This window comes from Nomia melanderi, chromosome 9, assembly GCF_051020985.1.
Source record: "Nomia melanderi isolate GNS246 chromosome 9, iyNomMela1, whole genome shotgun sequence".
Taxonomy (NCBI): Eukaryota; Metazoa; Arthropoda; class Insecta; order Hymenoptera; family Halictidae; genus Nomia; species Nomia melanderi.
In genome coordinates, this window is record NC_135007.1 from 13,029,038 (window position 1) to 13,051,456 (window position 22,419).

A 22,419-nucleotide genomic window follows, 5' to 3' on the forward strand; every position below is an offset into this window, starting at 1 on the left:
CTGGAAGGTATCGCGATGCTTACTTGAGCGTTATAAACCATGTGAACACCTTGGTAGACGATATTCTTGGAATGTTCGCCCATAAACTCGAGAATATGCTCGACGAGAGCTTCATAAGGAAGACCACGTAACCGTACGCAATCCTTGCGCGTGCCGGATGTGATAATATGTTGTGGAAGTATCGGGGGAAGCTGTGGAATGGGTGGCGTCGGAAGTACAACCTGTTTCAGGTCGATCGCCCTGTTTAAGACCTAGAAGCCGCAGAATCGATATGCAAATGAGTGACTATTTTCACCGGAGCCCTACTTTGTTTCGTTTATACCCGCATCATTTAATCCGACACGCACCTGTTGAACCTCCGCGATTGTACTTCGAAAGAGTTCGATGTACCGTGTACCAATACAATCTCTGTGCTTGCTTAGAGCCTTCACGGCGTCTTCTTCTTTCGCAAAAAGAACGAACGCATCGCCGGTCGCTCTGCCGTCTGGTTTCTTCACGAACAGAACTCCGTCCTCCCCGTCCAACACGTGGCAGGGCTTTTGCCCCGATAAAAAGAAGTCGAGCTGCAAGAAGAATCGTAACGATTAAAATTACCATCGAACTCCTGTAAAATGCGGAACAAGTTTTCCGTTCTGGTACACACCACTTGCTTAGCGACGCAGTCGTACGGCAAACCCCGCATTCTGACAATGACTTGAGCTCCTCTAGACAAGAATGCGTGTGCCTCTCCACTTGTACCTCCGGCAACACCGACGAAGTCCTCGCCAGAAGCCTTGTACACCTCGATGTACCGTCCCCCCATGTGATGTTTATGTCTTTTCAACGCCATGTCTCTGTGTTCTTTGTTAATAAATCGTACCAATGCCTCCCCGTTCCGTCTTCCCATAGCACTCAAACACAGAGCTACACCACCCCTGTAATACAATAATATTTTTTAACTGAAACTGTGGAATCGTGGAGTCGTACGTTCCCGGACGTTTTCAATTATCGGATAAACGAAAAAAATTGCGGGTTATTTATGCTGTAATTATAACGATCTTAGGAATCATTGGTTAAATTATACGGCGAGATTCGTGACCCCAGATAATCCTTATCATTGCATAAGACATAAACAGGCGAATGTTTTTAAAAGCTGTTTACTGTCTTGTCCAAGGTAAACAGGGCATTTAATTGAGATTTATCCGGAATTTAACAATAACGTTAACAACGTAAACCTATTTACACGTCAGATATAGATGTTTACCTTTTTTACGCGGATCCCAGTGGCTTGTACATAAATGCATTTATTACAATTAATATCGTTATCAGGTTAATGCGTGCACGTATCAATTAACTTACTTGGCAACATTTAGGCCGCGAAAAAATTTTGCTATGTCCTGATCTGATGATTGCCACGGAAGACCACGTGCTCTGACTACACAGCCATTGTCCACTTCTTCATCTTTTGAGCTGTAAAACAACAATATTGAACGTTAAATCAGAAACAAAACTTCAACAACACGATGCACACTCCGAACTGAAAAATAATGATGACTCACCATATACCAGGTTCTAAAACAATGTTGACTACCTCGGGAGTTTGGAAGACGTGACCTGTAATGAAAATCCCCCAAAAAAATTGAACCAAACTATCACATGTTTCTCGTGATATTTTTTTTTGTATACGAGTCGATTTTCCCGCGAAAAATTTAACGGCAGTTCCGGTGTCTCTGGACTGACGCGTTTCCGCTGTAACCGTACACCACTGGTTTCCGATTTCTCACGGCCGAGCAAAATGTATTTGATTTGCCAACTCGGTGCAACGTGTCATTACACCCTCCGGGGAATCGTCACGTTCCGCGAGTTGTTTTCATTTCGATTTCATTCCTTTCTACGCAGAATCTGGTTACGATGTAACACGACGGGCAACAAAATCTGACCGTGTCCCAAACAAAAACCGAATCCACCGAAGCAATCGGTGTTATACCGTGTGACTCGAACACAAACTAGTCACAAGTTGAGCAGCACTGTGATAAGGAGCGTATTATGACCGTCACTGCTCATAACATTACACAGCTTGACCCGAGTTCATAAACCATAAACACCCAGAAGGGACTAGTACACGAACCTGAGACGCTTATACAGCGTTCTCTCTTTTTCCTTTCCGTTCCGTTCCCTTATTCCGACGTTTTGTTCCCTCGCCGGAGCAGCTTGCCTTTCTTTATTCGCGTGCAACGCGCTGCGGAGATTCGTATCGTGGCGAACGAAAATGATTCGAATGGAAAAAATAATAAAAAAAGAAAAAAAAACTCTATACCATCGACACACAAGAACCAACCAACATCGACCGAACCGCCGATTATACACTTTTTATGGTTGTACAGTTTTAGATGGTGGCAGCACGTAACAGATTTTACGCTTACTCATTTGGACGTGTCATAACGCATTCGAATCTCGCGTTCTGGTGAAGATATGTTGTAACGGTTGTCAATATTTCACTGTTCCGCAGTGGTTGCCAAACGGAATATTAATAACGCCCGAGCGAGGGAATTAGCGCCGCTGTTTTATATATATACAAATCTGTTTTTTTGCATCGTGCATAAAACGATCATGTTTATGATCGTTTAAACAGGGAATATTTATTTTCCAGACACGTGAAGCTCCGTTTCAACCTGTTGATCGGATAGGACGATCGTTGAGCGTCTATCAATTAGTTCCCGTTCTCTTATTCATTTTTCGGATGGCCTGACGAAAATAATTATACCATCCACGAAAAATGTTGCCTTGAGAGTCATGTGACCTTGCGTATTATGGCTGAAAAAAGGAAAGATTCATAGTCCGGCCACGTGCTGGTCGAAACGGAGCTTGGGGACGGGATTGCATTAACGTCCGAGCCCGTATCTGCGTATACTCCACTGTTACTGTGTAATTGGAACTCGAAACGGACACGATTAGGGTCCGAATTACGTTTAATAAAATGCTGATTATAACGCAGTCGAAAGGTTATAATCGAAACGGGTCTGCAAGGTTACGTTCGTTAGTCGAAGTTGTGTACGCTCGAACGGAACTCGGCTGGTTTATCGAGAATGGACCTTAATCTTTCCGAAACGCGGACCATCTTTTTGTACGCCAGACTTTTTTAATTACAAAAGACTGTCGCTATCGGTGGCAAGAGTAGATTAGATATAAATTTCTTCTTTTTTTTTTCTTTCCTTCCTCTTTTTTCCATCGCGCGCCGTGGCCACGACGGAAAATCGTGAATACGCTTCGCTCGGACGGATCGACCTACCATCTTTGATCATTCTTTGCATCACGCTGATCATATCCTGTATCTCCTTCACGTGGTAATCGTTCTCGATGTCCGACGGTAAACCGAAATCTGATCGAGCAGCTGGTCAAGGATAAATTTTGTCTTCGGAATCGATCGTCGATAACGTGACGAAATCGTCACTGTGCAGGGATTTTAATAATAACCACCTTTTACATAAGAGCCGGGAACTGTATCAAGATATCGAACGAGTACAAATATTATCAGGCCCGTTATCGATCAGGCTAAGAAACGAAAATTGTGTTCGGTTCATTTAATCCCGGGCTACAAGCTTGGTACTTAGGAACTAGTTCGAATCGAAGGAAAAATACGAATACGAGATTAAAAATCAAAATGTGTAAAAATATAATATGGTTTACAATGATATTTCAATGAAAATGGTTAATTTCTTATAATTTGTATACTCTTTAAACTACTATTTCCGTTGGAATATCCGTTATTAATTGAATTAAATCACCATACGTGTTATCTAAAGAAAAAAATAATCATACTGAACGTATGTGTTGTAGACGGAATTTTTCAATTGAATTATAAGAAAAAACTGGCAAGATGAGCGTCAAGGATGAGCAGCTGAATGACCAAGGAATCGAACGAACTTGTTACGCGCGTAATTATCCGTATATCTCGTTCAGTCGTCAGGCTGTTACCAATATCTCCACCGGGTTGACCTTTAAACCGTGTTCCACGCGTGATAAGACCGCGTTGCCTACTCGGTGGGACTTTCTTAAGTCACTCGATTGATATTGGTGTCGTGAACATTTCGATTTCGTACGATCCCCGTCTTTATCCTCGCGTCGTTCGAAAAATCCTAAACAATTGCATACTATAATACTTCACCCGTGAACACCGTCAACAATGCACGAAGAGACAATGCGAAACTTTTCAAACTGCGCGCCTTAATCCTTTCCCCTCTTCTTAACCTTTGCACTCGAGAGGCGACTCTCACTCGTTTGATTTCATACAGTCACTATAAAATTTGATATTTAACATTGTACCACGTATAATGCATCAATTTGAGAAATATTGAAATAAAACAACTCTGTTGCTTGATGTACGTGTGATTTCTCTTCAAGTTAGTTTCACATCGTCTTTGTCTCACCATCGAACGTTAAAATATTTCTAGTGGAAAACTGCCGAGTGCAAAGGGGTGACATTATTCAACGGTACTTCATTTTGTTTTGATCACGACGGAACAGTCGCAATATAAAATGTAATTCTTCCAGTGTATCACAGTCAAATGGATTTGAAATCTGCTGGTCTGGCGTTGCATTATTCATTTGTTTACAACTGCCGAGGGCAATGACGAGAAAAAGTAAAATGCATGCGAAATAACGAATGAAGGTAACCCCACAATTGCGCTGTAATCGACATGTTGTAATACGCTTATAAGGGTATCCGCGTTTAGAGAGTAACTCAATTTTTGCTGCTGTAAACAATTTCTAGGAAACCACTTAGCCAACCTTTATTTCTGGAATTCGAGAATTGAACGGAAGAAAGGGGAGAAAACCGAGAACTCGACGCGGCAGTGGCATCGATCGATATTAACGTGTATTGTATCACGGTAGCCGCAGGTGGTTTCGTTTTATTAACGAGCAGATACGATACACGCGCGACACGGAGAGCCGAGAATCAGACCATTATAATATCATATCTTCAACGTGTCGCGGTTGAATCGGATCCACGGGCAGGTAGCCATTTGCATTTCTGCCGGGGAACGTTCCCTTTTTCGGATTAAATCTCACCCACGGTTCCTACACCTTTCATGCAAATACAGGAAAATGTAAAAGGAACTGTGACTCCACAGGATGGTAAATAAATATACCTCTCACCAAATAAAATATATCTTGAATCTTTCCTCATTCCCGGTACTCTTGCGTTGATGATAATTTCGAGCATTTTGTATGGTAATATTCTTCCATAACAAAGGCAAATGGTATTAGAACTAATTAATGATAATTACTAAATATTTTTACTAACATCGATTTTCTTATTGTAGTTTTCAAGTAATTTGTAAGCTCCATCATCGGTGACCACGTATTAATAAAAATACCGAGAAACAATTTTTATTAACAAATTTATTATTGTCCTCTATACTCCTCGACTGTTTCGTGTTTTCTCCATTCACCAAAATATTCTTGATTCTAGTCCTTCCAATCACGTGGTAACAGAAATTAACTCTCTGCACTCGAGGGGTGAAGTCACCCCTTGGTTTGATACAAAGCTATGAAATTGAATACTTAGTATTTTAAATCAAACTTTGTATTACTATAAGAAATATTTAAATAAAACAACTTTGAATTAAATTAGTTTCAACCAATGTCGTCTATCTCGTCGAGAACTGTGAAATGTTTCCAGCGAAAAACTTTCGAGCGCAAAGGGTTGAATCGCGCTCAATCGTATTACAATGTATGCCGTTCCGAAACATCTTATCTTTCTCCGTGACACAAGTGTTCAAAGCATAAAACTCATCCGACCAGCAGATTAAACAAACATTCAAGCATTCGTGGCGCTTTATTAGCCCGGGGAACCCGGACCCAAAGCGCCCAAAAAGGATCCCGTGGAGTCGTTCCTGACCTGTTGACATTCGACACTCGAGTGCCGTTTGGGAACGTTTCCACGAAGTCACTGGACTTATTCCGCCGGACACGCCGAAAATTCGACTTCCTCGTACTCAACACTCTGTCTCCGTTAATTCTCGATACCCCCTCGCCGTCTTGCACGTACTTAGACTACCAGTGCCTTAAGGCGCACGCTTCTCCGCAGATGTTTGAAATCTTTGCGCGGCAATGTACACACAGACGGCACGATACACGTACGCGAAGAGTACAAAGGATCACGAGGAACATAACACTACGCTACCATTCGAAGTTGACTTTTTTCAACACAAATACCAAACAATCGAGTTGATTTTTCCAAATTTTTCTATAGAAACCCCAAGGGTACCCATCGAGTCTTCGACCACTCAAAACTTAGTTTGCATGTAACTAACACAACTTTAAAAATTTCTTAAAGCATCTATTTTTTCCAATAATTGCAAAAGGAGAATTTAATCATTCCGACCCATCTGGTAGTTTAGTGTTAAATCTATAGCTCTAAGAGTACATCTACTACGACATAATTCACTTTGCACGTACTACGATTCCTACGATACTTTCTCAAAGATTTATCTTCCCAATAATTGCGAAAGAAGAGTCATTTAACTCGTTCGGTAGTTGTAGTGCTAAGTAAATAATTCTCCGTTTTGTATTCGGATACGTTTTCCGGTCAATGGATTACAGCCCGATAGGGCGCTGTATTGCATTTTACCATGGCATACGCAATACACAAAAGTTACGAAATACGTTATTTTCCACGAGGAGAGAGAGAGAGAGAGAGAGAGAGAGAGAAAGAGAGAGAAAGAACCGAACGAGACTGGCCCGGCGAATCGGGATCCTTGAACGCGCATGTATAATACGTGGTTGGAATAAGGAAAACGTACCTCAGGGCCTCGAAAACCGAGGGAATCGACGGGGGATCCCAAGATTCGCTTGTCGCCGTCCCGCGACAAAGCACGGGCACGAAGGGAACGAAATGAATTATTTTGCACACGCTCACTGAATCTTCGGTCTCGTTCCAGGGAACTGGCTCGTGAACCACGTGATGAAAAACGAGTCAACGTTCGTGCACCCGTACTGTGTAGGTACCACGGCGGTGAGAGTGTAATTACGCGATACGCACACCCTCCGGTCGCCTGCAGACTGACTTTGTACCAGCGGCGGCGGCGGCCGGACGTCGTCGTCTGGTTCGTCTAATACGTTGGATTCGACTTCTGTCGCGCCGCCTAACGGCCGCACGCCTTGGAATTCTCGGTTCCCGGGGCATAGTCGTCGCCTTAAGGCGATCTCTCGCGCGTGCTATCGAAAAACCAACGCTTTCGACTTTGATCCGACGAAAGCGTACGTGACGAACAGGATCGGGTGAAATGTCACTTCGAACGGTGAACAATAACGAGTACGATTCAATGTAAATTGTGTACGGAATTTTGAAAGTGAAATGTACTCGCAACGCCGCGTTCCCGTGGTGGCATTTTACTTCGAACGATACTCGGAGAGCGAATACGTTATTTTTGATTTAGACTAGAATCGTTTCGTCCCTGAGCGTGTAGTATGCAATTGTTCGAATCGTATTTGAAATATTTTTCTTTTCAATTTTTAGCCGACGGTTGAACGAGGATACTTGGTAATTAACGTTGCTGTTTGATGGTATGTAAAAGGATGGTTTAAACTTATGGGGTTTTCCTCTTTCTCTCTGTATTCTCGTGAACCTAGATGTGGTGTCCACAGGGGGCCCTCGCGCGTTTGTCCCTTTAGTACTGTGTTCTGGGTGCAGAGGGCACGCATTGGATATGGTGTCCATGGACATGGGGTGAGAGGTGAAATGGGAGCAGAGTGGGGGAACGGAGGAGATCAAGTGGAAAAGTTCCTTAAACCGTGGAACTTCGAATAGCGATATTATAATGAGACCTGTGGTAAGTTACTAAAATATTTCCCAAAGCTTTTGATTTACAATGTTCCGTTAATTTCACTGATAAAGAAATTTCGTGTGAACTTAACTGTATTAATTCTTGCTTTCAAAATTACAGCCGTTCGAAGCTCTGAGCAAATAACTCCTGCCGCTGGGGTCTGCGACTCGCAGAGCTGCAAGCGGCAAGAATCATCTAATCAGCGGAAGATGCGGTTAAATGAATTTATAATTCATTCCGCGGATAGTATTCGCGTGAAATTTTTGTCTCGCTTCGCGGTCCCCTGTGGGCAACACGGTTGAAAGTAATCACGAGAAGAGAGAGGCGCAGAGAGAGAGAGTGTCGGGAGACACATTTGAATCGTTAATGCGACTTGCAAAAGGATACATTCCAGCATCTCCTGTATTCCAAAGGTCGAGAGCTCTCCGTGGGTGGAATAACAGGCGACAAACTCTTTGCGGAGATCGTGGAAGTGGTTGTAGTGTTCCGGCAGCTCGATGGCTTTGTTGCAGGCCTCTGGGTGCAGGCATTGTCTTAATGGCGCTTGTCCGTCTACGACGAAACGCGGCGAGGAACCGGACGTCACGCAGGACATGGACGACCACCATGCTTCGAACTTTCGTTAAAAATCAAATTCTTTATGCGTTACTTCCAGCTCAAGCCTCGTGAAAAAGAGAAAAATATTTCTAGTCTAATGAAAGTAAACCCCGAGGCTAACTCTACGTAAGTTAACTCTAAGTAACACTGATTTACCGACAAATTACCGACTCTTCTAAGGTAACTTTAACAATTTCAAAGATAATTATTAAATTGTAACGAACACGCTAACTACTAGAAAAATGGTAGACGGTTCATAATTATTCACATAGGTACATTTGTAATTCAGATAGGACGCGTTTTCCGCTTCTTATTCCGTGAAGTTGATCAGCTTCGCTGGCAAGATGTTCGTACACATTTGATTACCCGAATTTATGAACGTTTATCTACGTTTATATTCGACAGAGGTCGAAAAGTTTCTTATCAGGCGTCATTGAGCGCTTACGATCTCACACATACTCGAAGACGCGTTCGTTTGAATAACTTCGCGTACGTATTGCTTAAACGCTACCGATAAAGGGTAATTACCTGCTCGATGGCCTGCTCTAAGGGGATCCCGTGCTCTCGAACGGTTTTTTCGGTTAACGCAGGCGCATGGGACACCGCCGCCTCGCAGATGTAACCGCTACTTCCGGCGACCGCCGGATTGTCACTCCCAGTTCCAGGCGTGCAGCTTTCGTCCATTACCATTGGCCGCACAATGTACTGTTGCCTTCCCAGCACCTGTAATTGTTATGTCCGTGAATGCGAAAGAGAGCAATTGATTATCGGCGCGTCATCTGTTCACGGAAACCGGTGCACCTCGCTAAATTTATCCTGCTCTCCTCGAACTAATTATACATTCGTTTTAATATTATCGTTCTATTTTTAACGATCCGTCGGTTATCGTTTTCCAAATTTTATATTCCATGAGAGGACAAGATTGTACCGTTCGATTAGCGTCGCTTTATCTACCGGACGTTCTGGTTGTAGGCTTTATCTATTGAATATTTTGGGCCTAGGTAACCCTTAATGTAGCTCCAAGTGAATTCTAAATAATTTCAACATTACACTATATTTTCATATTTTAGCATTCTATTACACCGTCGCTCTCCGTTTTTCCATGTGTAGGTATGCACGTAATTCGTTCCACCACCGTATTACCGATTCCAACTACGCCGACGGCGTGTAATTATTGCAGCTGGTCACGTGTGCCCCCGTAATCCTGCAACGCGACGCGCAGGCAATCGACGCAAATTGGTTGCATGCGTCAGGGGTGAAGCGAACTTTTGTTGTTCGCCGGTTCCCGACGGTCACGGAGTATATTCCGCAAAACTGCAATATCCTCGACGTAACAGGAAGAAATTGCCTGGCGTCGACGTACCGCTGAACAATTGTTAACCCACTCTTCAGTCTTTTTCACCTTTACTCGCAAAACCGGGGACCTGAACCCCAAATCGCTGCAACTCGCGTCACAGTTAAATCTGTACGATTGTATCAACGAAGTAAGCTTCCGCGTAAGGTTGAGATCTCAACCGTTTTAGCGCCAAACGGCGCGATTCCGCTTCTGTCGGTATAGCTTCATTTATTCGTCTTTTTTCTAATTATTTATATTTATTTTTACTATCGCCTGCTTAGAAAACGATCGCACTGTTAGAAGATGACGAAGATGAACATAGAAAAGCGTAATTCAGCTTCTGAAATGAAAGAAACGCGATCACTTAGCACTTCTCGACCAGGTTTTTGTAAAGATACCTAGAATTGAAACGGTTAACAGTATATTCCGAAGATTTCTGAAAATCGACGCAACTATACAGCTTAGAACGGAGCACGAGCGGCGTCCTAATGATCGATGTTCGAAGAATCGGGGTTCCACGGTGTCGTGAACATGCTTTGCAATTATCGAGTCGTATAATCGCGACCTAACCCAGACCTAGCCCAGACCCGAGCCCTAAATCACCTTACCACCAAGTCGCTTCGTCTAATAATCGAGTCCCTCGATTAAAATATAGTAGGCTCCGCAATTATACTACTTTATGATAGTCTAGCGTATTACTACTAGGATTCACCCCTTCGATTAACACTAAACGGTCAAATGACCGGTTCTGAAATTTGATCTAAAATTCTCTGTTTTTCTTCGTTCATTTAACATTAAATCGATCCCTGTATTATCCGATTAATCAGTTTCTCAATGTCTGTCTTCCCATCTGTTTCTGTTTCCAATAAGAAATATTTATCATTTAACTTTTTCGTTTAACACCACAATTTTTAAGAACCTTAATAGTACATAAACGTTTATTCCTGATACTCCGTCGATAACTAAGTTCAAACTTTGGAGCAGTCTGAGTAAAATGAACGACAGGTTCTTCAGATTTTGAAACCTGCTCGGAACGATGCTCCATCTTCTCTTTGGATTACGAACTAGTCCAACCTACTTCTTTTTTCAGATGAACGGTATCAAAGAATGTAGGTTGTAACAGTACTACTACGAGCTGCAATCACGATAATCGGAATCTGTGCGATACATGGAAATAAGTGTGCAAAATACAGGTACATGGACGTGTCGGGCCGAGACACGTCGATGCCAGACGGTGTCGCACAAGAAACTTAATAAGCAGGTTTTCCGACGGGGGGTTAACGGATCAAGGTAGTTCGGTGTGGACAAGAGTGCCACCGTGCGACGGGCATGAATTATCTTTGATAACGTGTCGATAAAATCTCACGGCGTAACCGGTCACCAGATAGTAACCAGCAACTAGCGTGCCATTACGTAAATCTTAATTATTGCTGGATAATTAACCGAGACAACGCGTTGTTCCAACAATACCCGGATCAGTCGCGGGAGTTTTCAAAACCGAGGACCCAGGATTCATTCGCTATCAGCGAAATCACGAAGCTATTCGCCTTCATCGAAATCCATCGGATCAACGCAGTTCTTCTGCAAGATAGAAAAAAAATTGAATGCAACAGAAGATGCACGACGCTCGAGAAGAAAGGCCGAAACAATAATTGAACGTAGGCAAGCGCAAGTATATGCAGAGACGTTTGTGAAAATATAAACACCAATACGGGCGATTGTAAAATTGAATAAATGTAACAGTGTTGCGAATGCGTTTACGACGTAAACGAATATGCTCGTTGACGTCGAGCTGGCAAAAAAGCTAATGAGGATCAATTCACTTTTTATTGGACAATTAGTCAAATGAACTCCTGAACAGGGGAATTGTCTACGTCACCGATTTGTTTTATTGCCGGAAAAACACGCAAATCTGCATACAGATTACCAGTTTGGTAGTGGCAAGAAGGGACTGTGGAAAATTGAATGTCGCCGCCCGTGGGAACGTTGATTATATTACTATTACGAACCATAATAAACCTAGCGAATGCAATGTCCGCTTCGAAATAACACGATCGAGTCATCGATTGACTCCGCAAAACGAAAAATCAGAATATCATTAACCCGTGGGTTTCAAATCGAATTTAACAAGTATAAGTATCACTAAATTCTTCCAAGTCCCAATTGAATATTATTCTTCTATCATTAATTGTAATGCTTCTGAGTAAATGTGGACATAGAGTAAGTGAATTATTCTCTTTTCCTAATGAATTATGAACAGTAAAGTATCTGTTAAAAGCAATTGGGAAAGGAATCATAGAGTAAGGAGTTAAATAATGTAAAGAACCAATTAAATATGTTTAATATCCAACGGGACCGCACAGGGGCAGGATTTTGTTTACGGTTTTTATTAGTCGCGTATAACCGTATCGACGGTTAAAAGCTGACCAATGAGACCCGCATTCCTCAGCCTTGCCATCAAGTCATCTCCCAACTGTAGTTCATTGCTAAATTTCGAAGACATTTAAATAGCGGTTACGTTGACCCGTGAACGACTGATCCTAAAGCCGAACGCTCGTTCGACGGCCGCGAGCCGCCATTGAAACGGCCGATAAAACTTCAACGTCCACGGCGAACGGGACGCCATTCTCGAACGCCGTGGATCGCAATGATCACTTTCGAGCCTGCAGAAGTGAATGATGCCAGGACAACATTGTTGTGCACCCCGGAACGGTCGTGTCGGTCTATTATTTTTACGCGTCGTGGGCCAGTGTTTACCGTGGTCGATCCTCCCGAGAAACGATTTACGACACGGAAAAGTACACCGATATCTCCTTCGTCCTCTGACCGAGGGCCAGGTAAACGATCGCAGCTCCGGATATACCTGTCTCACCTGAACTCTACTCTCTCCTTTGGCGAAGAGCGGTGGCGTGGAGGATCATAAACCGCTTCTGCATGATACTCCCGAAGGAAGAAGGAGGAGCACGGTAAAACCGAAAGGGTGTCGTAAATTTCTGCGGCGAAAGGGAAGCCCGCTCATTTTTCCCGCAATAATAAGAGGAAATGAGAAAAAGGTACAAAGGAGGTCGCGTATTTATCCACACGCGCGCATCATCCTCTATACTTAATCCTTTCATCTTCTTCATTGTTCGCTGCCGCTTTTTCTTCCAATTTTCAGTTTAACATTCACGTTAACAGCGTCGTTCTTTTTTTTCCATTTTCTTCGCAATTAGAGACGAATAAAAACAATGTGCGACGATATAATTGATTACCTAGTTAACTGCGTTCGACGAGTCTACGCGTCATCTTAAAGCTTGAAATGACATAACTCTTTCAACGATGAATTATTTATTTTTCCAGATAAGCATATAGGTCTTCCTTGGTTTGCTTTAGTTTTTCATGAACATATATCTCAGGTGCACTCGCCCTGCGTTTGACGAGTACACGCTTCATTTTTTGATTTTGTTACGCGCAGAACGTGAGATTTTTCAAACTAAGTTCCACAGTTAACAGATTGAACTGCGCGAAAAATCGGGGAATCTTCCTGTCGAAACAAACAAGATCGCACGCGTAGGATAATTAAAACCGACCGAAAGAGACAGCGCGAGAATGACGGTCAGCTAACTCGTTTTTCCCGGTCGATGGGGTCGAAAGAAGAAATGACGACTTCAATAGTGTGATTTATCATTTACAATTTCGTCTAAAACGGAGAAAGGTATACTTCTTGAAATGTGAAGCGAATTTTGTATTTACGAAACACACGAATTCGCTTGACAATTTTTCACGACAGCGTTTTCATCGTTTCAAGAATTGAACATGAAAATTTTTGAACGGGTCATTTTGAACTTGGTAGTGCCATCGTTAAGGTGTCACGTGAATACCGACGACAACGACGAGCTGAACGTAAAACGCGCCGGCCGAGCTCATAAATTGCAAATCGAAGTCGGATCACAAATACAGAGACCAACCGGTGACCAAGAGAACGCGATAGCCGCCGCCACGTCGTGAAGGCAGAGGCGGGTGCGTGCGTGCGCGGCGGGCGATGCGGGAACGAAAGGGGGACAAAGGTCGCGAGTTACGTCTCTCGCACGGGAACTCGGTTGCCCCCGTCAGAGGACGACGATGAACGGTGCCACAGGAAAACATGGCGAATTCCTTTTAACCTTTAACAACACGACCATCCCGTTTCCCTAAAACCGAACGAAACTTCTCGCGTTTCGAATTAATCAACAGCGGGTAAATGAATTGAATTCATACTTTGGACTCGTGGGAACTCGATTATCCATTTGGAAGCTTCGTAAGATTATTCCACTTGCTACCAGCATTTCTTTCAACAATGTTCAATGTAATTTACGCTTTTCTACACGAGATATGAAACACTGATCGTCGCAAATATGCGTCGCTGATAACGAACGTGTTAATTAAACGTTGAAAAATTGAGTTTCTTAAAACTATTCTAAACTTTGCTAGTTTCTTAAACGTCCCTGAGCTTACTGCAGATTTTTTAGAAGTTGATTATTAATTTAGAGGCTTTGTGATATTGATTAATACCGGTGTACCGATGAGTTTTAAGCTTGAGATTATCGAAGACTCGACATTCTGTAAGCTTCATAATTCACCTATTAGACAGGCATTCTTCTGCGTGGTTATTATCACACACCATGGTTCCCAATGAAGGATTCCATGCATTTTCATTTACGAGCTCTTGCATACGGTTCACTCGACGCGTGGAAAGTTCATCGTGCCAGTTTCCGAGAGAACTAGAAACGGCCATGCAGTTACGAGTTCATTTTTTCATCGCGACGCGATTGCATTGACGCCAACTCTAGACTAGAACACTAGTTCTGACACTAGAACTCCGGATGAATCAGAATAACACACTTCTGATCTCAATAAACCTCAATAATCGTTCTATAAAAATTTCTACAAAAGAATAATGATTCACCTTGTGACGTGAAGCTTGTAGAAAAACACATTTATTTTCACAATACATTAACTACCTCATCATTTTGAATAAAAATAAATATTTTCATAAAAAATTACAAAAACCCGTCTAGCGGCTTCCTACAATGTTTACACATTTACATTTATATACTAAAAGGCAATTCCTCTAATGTAAATTCGTAAAAAAAGAAATTTTTCTGCAAGATGAAATGTTCATATTTGGACGACTAAGCCGCGAACAAATTGAATTTATTACTCAAGCAGCAAGAGATCAGCGCGTAGTCTTTTTCCCTATTATTTAACCGATTGATATATAATTTACCTTCATTTGCTGACGGTTTTCACTATTTAATAAGAATCTTCATCAGCAAAAGGGTTAAACGGGGGAGTACTGTATGTGGTTTCAAAGCGATTGCCACTCGGAAATAAAGGGTTAGTTGCTCAAACGTACATTTGTTTCTAAATATTTATCGCCTGCTCGACGAGTAACGACGCCCTCTTGGTGTTATCGCTATTATCGTCGGACATATCCGAACGACACCGCCGGCGCGAACCCGTGTTCCACGGCGACGGAGGTAACGGCGACAGCCGACGGCCTCCTGAAAACCTTTTCCCACAGAATACATTAAGTCCTAGCGGTATTCGAGGTGGCGAGAGAGAGAAAGAGAGACAAAGAGAGAGAGGACGAGCACAAAACAGGGAGGAGGAGGCGACGAGCACCGACGAAAAAGAAAAGGCCACTACGAACGGTCGGGCGAGAGAGACCGGAATGGGGCGGCCGGACGCGAATAATAGACTGCACGCGTAATATTTAAGCCCCGAAGGAAACCAAGGAGTAGACGGAATAAGAAAAAGAGTCGAGTAATTGGACGGACGGACAGACGGACGGTCCCCGTCGTGTATCGTCGCGTGTGTGGAACGTGTTTGCGGAACAAAGTGGACCTTCCCGCAAATGTTGACTCGTACCCGGTTGAAACAATATGGCGGCGTGCGCGCCGCGATGGACCGTACCACGGAATCCCGTGTTCGTTACTTAACCTGTTAACTGTGAGATTTAGTTTGAACAAATTCTTTTTGTACGTGTTTAAAATGAAAAACTTACGTGTGAACTTGTCGAAGTAAGACGAACGCACCTAGGGTAAATTTTAATGAAAAACCAAAGCAAAAGAAGGAAGAATTATATGCTTATCTGGAAAAATAAATGAATCATCGTTTTAAAAAATTAGTGTTAGCTTTAAGATGACGTGTAGAAATACTTGTCCAACGCAGTTGACTGGTTAACGCTAGAACTACCAGGCGAATCAGAACGACTCGTTTCGTGTCTCCTCTTTTGTTGTTCTGGAAAATGTACTGCAGTCGATTTCCGGAGAAATTATTCAATAAATTGACGTAGATAAATATGCCTTATAAATTTTAAAAGAAAATATGGAATACTCATTTTTTTCTGCTCGCGAGCTTTAACGTCAAGATTTAATCATTCGAATTATCCCGTTTTTGTTTCTAACGCAAGAAATCTAGAAAATATCGCCAAAGGCGAAATAATTATTCAGTAATTATTCAGTTTAAAATTTATAATTATTCGCATTTATATGCACCAAAATTTTAGAGAAATAGCACGATGCATACGTAAAAAATTTTCAATTTCAATGCTTCCAATTATATATTCTGTCGTCGTCGATATAAATGCAAGATCTATTTGAAATCATCTCAGACATTCCCCGTCCAACTTCGACATTCCGTCGACCAGTATCCACAGAGAAAACGCTCTGTTCCAATATGTATTGTAGACAAGCGTTTTTATTTACACGCTGCAGCGATAAGATCTGATTTCCGACCAGTGAACTGCAGCTACGCGAGGCCGGTCAAACCGAGTGTCATTCGAGAATTGAAAGGTGCATGGAAAAGCTTCCGCCATTAGATCCACGCCGCTCGTTTAAACTTCGACTTGCTCGAACGACTTTAAACGCCGGAAACGGGCCGCGACGGCCGCGTCGTGCAAGAGATTCAAATCCGCTGGATTCCATTCAGCTCGATCGAAGAGAAATCGACTAATTTTCTCGTCGTCATTTCCAGGGATTGAAAAGGTTTCGAAAATGACTGTTTGAAACTGCTGTGACTGAAACAGTTATGCAGAACCGAAATAAGTCATAACCGTTATTCGGTATGTCGGTTCCGGTTCTTCCGATACAATATCGATGTCTGAAACGGTTATTTAACTGTTATTCTTCGATTAATTTCGGTCATTTCCGTTCAGGTCAAAAATCGCGCACTTCAAGAGGATTCGCGACATTCGGTATTCCTTGGATTTTGAAAATAGAAAGTCTAGATCGTCGAGGAACGGGGAAAACGAGCGCGTCGCGGCAGCGGTGGCGGCCATTTTTCTCGGCCGACAGGCTCGCAAAAGTGTTTCGTGTCCGGGACTCGTTCCCGAACGGACGTAATTCTCGGTCCTCGGAAATTACCGGGCATTACGCGCCGCGACCAACGTCGTTCCCCGTTTTTCCGCGACTCGGGCAAGTAAAACCGCATGCTCTCGACGTTTCTCGCGTCGCGGAACGCGACTACGGCCGCGGTCTTTTGCTTTCCACGAGTCAACGTCCTCGGTTTTCACACGGCGAGAAACGTTTCGTGGATCTACCGAGAGATCCGAGCTGGCGAAAGAAAACCAAGTCGTCGTTATTCCTGTGTTTTCTTCGCGAAATCATTTCATAGATCTAGGAATGACGCTTGAAAAACGGACCCTACTCCATTTTGGAGTCTTGGCTGAAGAAGTTAGACTCATGATGAAGAATAACCATTTCAATAACCATGAGTCTATACAACTGTATTTGTTGTTATTTATGTTTTCTATAAGAAATAATTATGTGAATCTTTGAATTATAGTTCAAAAATAGTCTTTATTCCATTTTGAAGCTATAACTTGAATAGCTTCGTTTACATATAGTGAAGAATGAAAGCTACAAGTTCAATAAACATAAATTTTGAGTGAATCTTGTTCACAAGTGAAAGCGCAGTACAGCTTCCTTTGTATGTAGATAATATACTTTTATTTCAGAGAAATTCGATGCCCGCAGGATGTTCACGTAACATCTAGGTTTTTAAAAGGAAATTTCCAGCGGGTAAACACCAAGTAGAAACTTCTTTGCTTTGAAAAGAATCTGTACATGCTCGGAGTACTATTTGTTTAATTTAATTATTTTGAGCGGATACATTTCCACGTGCGTTTCATTCATTCGTCGCAGCAGCGTATCAAAAGTGAAAGTGTCTGCACACAGCGGCGATCGAATTCGTTCCACGGAAAAGGAAGAAACTTAAAGGGAAGCTTCCATGATTTTCCACTCGAAGGAACCAGCGACTGGGAACTTTCATTGCTCTCGAGTTTCACTCTACTTTTCCGTAAATTTTCCATGGACTTTCATCGTACCCACACCGCAAGGGAAAGAAACGTGTACATTCCACAAAAATAAAGTGGAACTGATCATTAATCCGCTGTATCAGAAATGTATCATTCAAAACACCGCTCGATCGTTTAATGTATCGCTCGATCGGTTACGAATATCGCCGTTATTCGATAACGGATTGCGATCTAGATTGTTGATAAGGTTCCTAGGTATCCAATTATACTTAACGTTCTTTTTATTCCTTCACGGAGCGTGCACACATATTTCCCAATAAGACTGCAAGAAGTTTGCGCTCGAACGGGAAAACATACCGAACGATCGTTTGCAAATTCCCGGGTCCCGAGCGACCCACCCTGATCGCGTTCACCGGACATCGAATATCGATCCCATAGTTTAGGAGCCGCCTGTGCGCTAGGAGAGCACACGAGACGGAGAATACGGTATCGGTCGGATTTCCTCGGGGCTCTCGCTAGGCGAGAGGAGCTCACCGGCGGCCATTGTCCCCGATCGAGCTCTCGATCAGAGATAGTCAGGTATGTGACTCGAGGGGAAAAAGGAAAGGACCGTCCAGCTGGAACTCGGGCGCACTCGTGCAAGGCGATTCACAACAAAGAATAAAGAAACCTAGACGCACCTGTTGCCGCGCAGGACGCTACGCGATTTCTCGATAGCCACGGTGACAAAATTTTTACCAATCATCGGACGCGATCGCGGCTGATTCGAATCTGATTTTCGAACGAGATTTAGTCAAACTGCTTTTCCATCGGCTAACATCCAACTGCGTGCAACTTTTATTCTCGAATCCGTTGTGAAGGTGCTTAACGTGTGATTTTGGAGCAATTCATTCAAATTTTCGCGAGAATAAAATATATAGAAGAATGTAGAATATGGAGTTATAGAATATAATAAAAATGAGAAGATACAGTGATAAATTGAATAAATTACTCGATGGGAACATTCGATAAAAATTTTCAACATGCTTATCGATGCAAATCGTTTCGTGCTTCTGTAATTTTGTTTGTTTTCGAATTTCGTGTACACGATGAAAACATTATTATCTATTATTATAAGTGTCGATGCTATCTACCTCGAAAAAACGAAACGCAAGCTGGTGGGATAAAGAAATACCCATTTCCCGGTTACTATAATTTCGTGGCTAATTGATCGTGATAAATGTTGCCGCGGCGGATGCTACCTGATCATTGCAACGATATACTGCTCGGATAGCACACCGGGGGAAACAAGTGGCGTATAAGTTGCTCGGATCACAAAATATTCGTATTTTACGACCACCGTGATTTTGTAGTCGGTTGATCTCGATAAATGTCGCGCCGGATGCGGACCGACTTCTTGAAACGACGTGTATCCGGAATAAGATTTACGGGGCGGGTTAAGTGTATCTGGTTCTTGGATCGCGCAAAAATGCCTATTCACGATCACAATAATGTTGCGAGCTAATTGATCGTGATAAACGATGCTACCTGAAACCTCGAAACGGCTCGCATCCGGCACGAAATTCCCTAGCATTAAAACGGCACCGAGTTAAACGGATAGTGTATCTTCGGGATACTCAATTTCACAATGCGCATTTCAATTTCACCGAGCCGTGGCTTCCGGGTGCTGAGAAATCGTTCCCGGTGAATTGTTATCGTGCTTATATACTTCTGCGGTTTAGCAGCTGTGTACAGTACATAGAAACACGGTGCACCGTGATAAGGATGTCTTCCAAGGCTGGAAACCTTCTCCGAAGACACATCGGGGACCTTGAGGAGTACAGCCGGACAACTAATAATTTCTGCTGGATTACGCTTTCTGTTAATGACCGGTTGCGAGACCAACGCGTACGCGAAATCCGCCGGCATTGTCGGCGAACACGCGAACGTAAAGCCGATAAATATTCCCAATATTCCCGTAACGCGAATCTCGTTCCGATTTAACTTGTCGATTTATCACGTGACTCGGTGAATTATTCCCTCGGAATTTACATCCATAAAAACGTAAAGTAATCGTTATATAGGCGCCCGTTTAGTGCCATTACTTCGAGCTGTCAGCGGACTCCGGGATAATGTATTCCTGAGATATGATTATCAAGGGAAACAAGAAAAAAAAAATTTAAAGAAAAACTTTTAAGCGGACAGTCGATAGAAAAAATGACATTCACGTCGATTCCCGGTGACATAATATTTAAATAACTTTCCGTGCTCCGAAACGTAATGGCAGCCGCGCGATTCCGACGAGCGGCTACGATCCATTTCCGGTTTACCGGGACACCTCGTTAAAGTCGAATAGAAACGTGTCGTGGCAGGAACGTTTAATACGGGATAATTAAGAAAAAAAGAGCGGTTCAATCATCGTTAAATTCGCATTATGGGAGACGTTCGAATAGGCAACACGGATTCCCATCAGGAATTAACGAGAGAGCGGAGTCCATGGCGCCGGATAATCTCGATGACAAAGCTGGAGGTAATGGACGACCTTTCGAGGGCGCGATGCTCCGCCCCCACCGGGCAATTCGAGAAACAATGGCAGCCGGGTACGTGCAGAGGCACTGTGGCAGCGGGACTCGGCTTCGGGATTGACAGTGAAACGTTTGCTCGCCGTTGAATGAAACGCTCAATCGTTTCGTTTCTGAGAGGCAGGCCCGGGACACACGGCGAACACAAAGACGACAAATGTGTTCGCCGTGAATGGCACCGGACCGCTGTCGAAGGAACTATAAAGTAACCGAGAGAGTTCCGACTCGTACCGCGAATACATTTCACGGAATGAATGTGCAGTAACGACTTTTCCCTGTTTCTGATATTTAACTACCTAATCCAGACCCCGATTGATATTCCATTTCACTGATTCAGTGAAGAAAATCCATTTTAACCTAATTTTCAACCTTTTAACCTAAAAAGAGACCGTTGTACGCCGACGAAATTCTTTTTACTCAGTTCCAATGGAAACCTGGGTTTGCATGCGATAATTCGAATGAACAATTTCGAATTCAGTATTCAAATGTAGAGAACATCGTTCAAAGGTGATCGAGTAGTCTTCCCACCTACCGAACGTGAGCCGTTTCGCGTGGACGTTGCTCCGATCGCTCGACGTGACGTTCGACGCTTTCGGAAAACGGGAACGCGAGACACCCGTGAAACATTTCGCGTGATTCCGCGTTCCACGATTGCCACTATGACACACGATCGAAGGAATCGTAAAGACGAACCGCTGCTTTCTATCCTTGTTCCCACTATCATTATACTCCGTACTCGTTTGACTTTTCCACCCCCCCCTCCCTGCTCGAGCGACGATCCGCTAATTTTCAATCGGCAAATCATGCTGTCCTAGTAAATCTCTAGACGCTCCGTACTCTTATTACCGGTAAACAGAAGCGAATTCGGTTGGTACTCATGAGTAAGTAACTGGCCCGATGCCGATCCTCGTTGCAGGTAAGCAAGCGTATCTCTTGTTGTCGTCGGGTGAGGTGTGCGCTCGGTCGATAATTCGCGGGGATTTACCTTGTTCTGCAGGACGTCGATGAGCACGTAAACCAGCAGCGTGATCTCCTCCTCGTCGGAGCCGAGAGCGTTACCCTGTAGACCGGCGGTGGCCACGTAAAGGGCGACCAGGTGGGTCGGTCCCCTCGCGCCCGTGGTCTGCATCTTGAAGAGGTGTCCGGTGCGTTCCCGTCGTTCTCCCCGTGGCACTCAAACAATTTCCCCACTGGTCAGAGAGCAAAACCGTACACCTGAACCGAACCGTTTCCGAAAACCGGGGGATTTCGAGGCTCTCCTTGTTTCTTTTTTCCACCACTTTCTACGACGTGCGCGAGGAACGCGGCCAACGAAAATAGGAACGCGTAACCGTGTCCTGGATACGTGCGCGGTCCCGCAGGGTGGACAGGCTCTCCTGCTCACCTGAGCCCGTTTACGTACGCACACTGTTTCAACATTCACTGATCACTGTCGTGATCCTGGGGGCCCCGTGGCATGTCGCGCCGGGGTACTATCGTCGACGTCGTCCTCTACCCGTTTGAGGTTATGGGCCGATCCGACGATCCGATACCACCGATATGGTCAACGACGCGCGTCTGCCGAGCACGGATTCACCGCGCGCCACGTTTGCGCAGGTGTCGCACGATAACTCCGCGAACCGATTCCCAGGCACCGCGAGGCAAATCGTGTTCTGCGCGGCTCTGGGTGTCTGTCTGTCGACGGCGCGCCGTCGCGAGTGGCAAGGTTCCGTGCAACACTGGCCAACAACCGGCCCCGACCGTTGCGCGCACACGTCGTTGCCTCACCTGGCGACTGCGCATCGAACCTGGTCCCTCGTTGGCTAGAGAGACCCCTCTCGCTCTGTCTCCTTCCCTCTC

The 22,419-nt window shown here is 43.8% G+C and overlaps 1 protein-coding gene and 1 long non-coding RNA gene across 3 annotated transcripts in view; one reads left to right on the forward strand and one right to left on the reverse strand.

The window, feature by feature from the left end:
- LOC116427263 (RNA-binding protein fusilli) overlaps positions 1-22,398 on the reverse strand; it is a 30,575-nt gene extending 8,177 nt beyond the window's left edge. The window contains exons 1-9 of the mRNA XM_031977401.2: positions 21,566-22,398; positions 8,934-9,128; positions 8,196-8,424; positions 3,269-3,358; positions 1,539-1,593; positions 1,339-1,449; positions 644-914; positions 348-563; positions 24-251 (exon numbers count right to left, since the gene is read on the reverse strand). Coding sequence (XP_031833261.1) covers positions 24-251; positions 348-563; positions 644-914; positions 1,339-1,449; positions 1,539-1,593; positions 3,269-3,358; positions 8,196-8,424; positions 8,934-9,128; positions 21,566-21,709 — 1,539 coding nt within the window. The 5' untranslated portion in view covers positions 21,710-22,398. The remainder of the gene's footprint in view (positions 1-23; positions 252-347; positions 564-643; positions 915-1,338; positions 1,450-1,538; positions 1,594-3,268; positions 3,359-8,195; positions 8,425-8,933; positions 9,129-21,565) is intronic.
- LOC116427272 (uncharacterized) lies at positions 7,172-8,236 on the forward strand. Of its 2 annotated transcripts, XR_004235059.2 has the most exons (4): positions 7,172-7,297; positions 7,502-7,548; positions 7,630-7,814; positions 7,929-8,236. It is a non-coding gene; the product is annotated as an uncharacterized LOC116427272 (long non-coding RNA). The 2 variants fall into 2 exon arrangements; XR_012999465.1 differs by having other exon boundaries at positions 7,176-7,548.
- Positions 22,399-22,419: the final 21 nt, after the last annotated feature.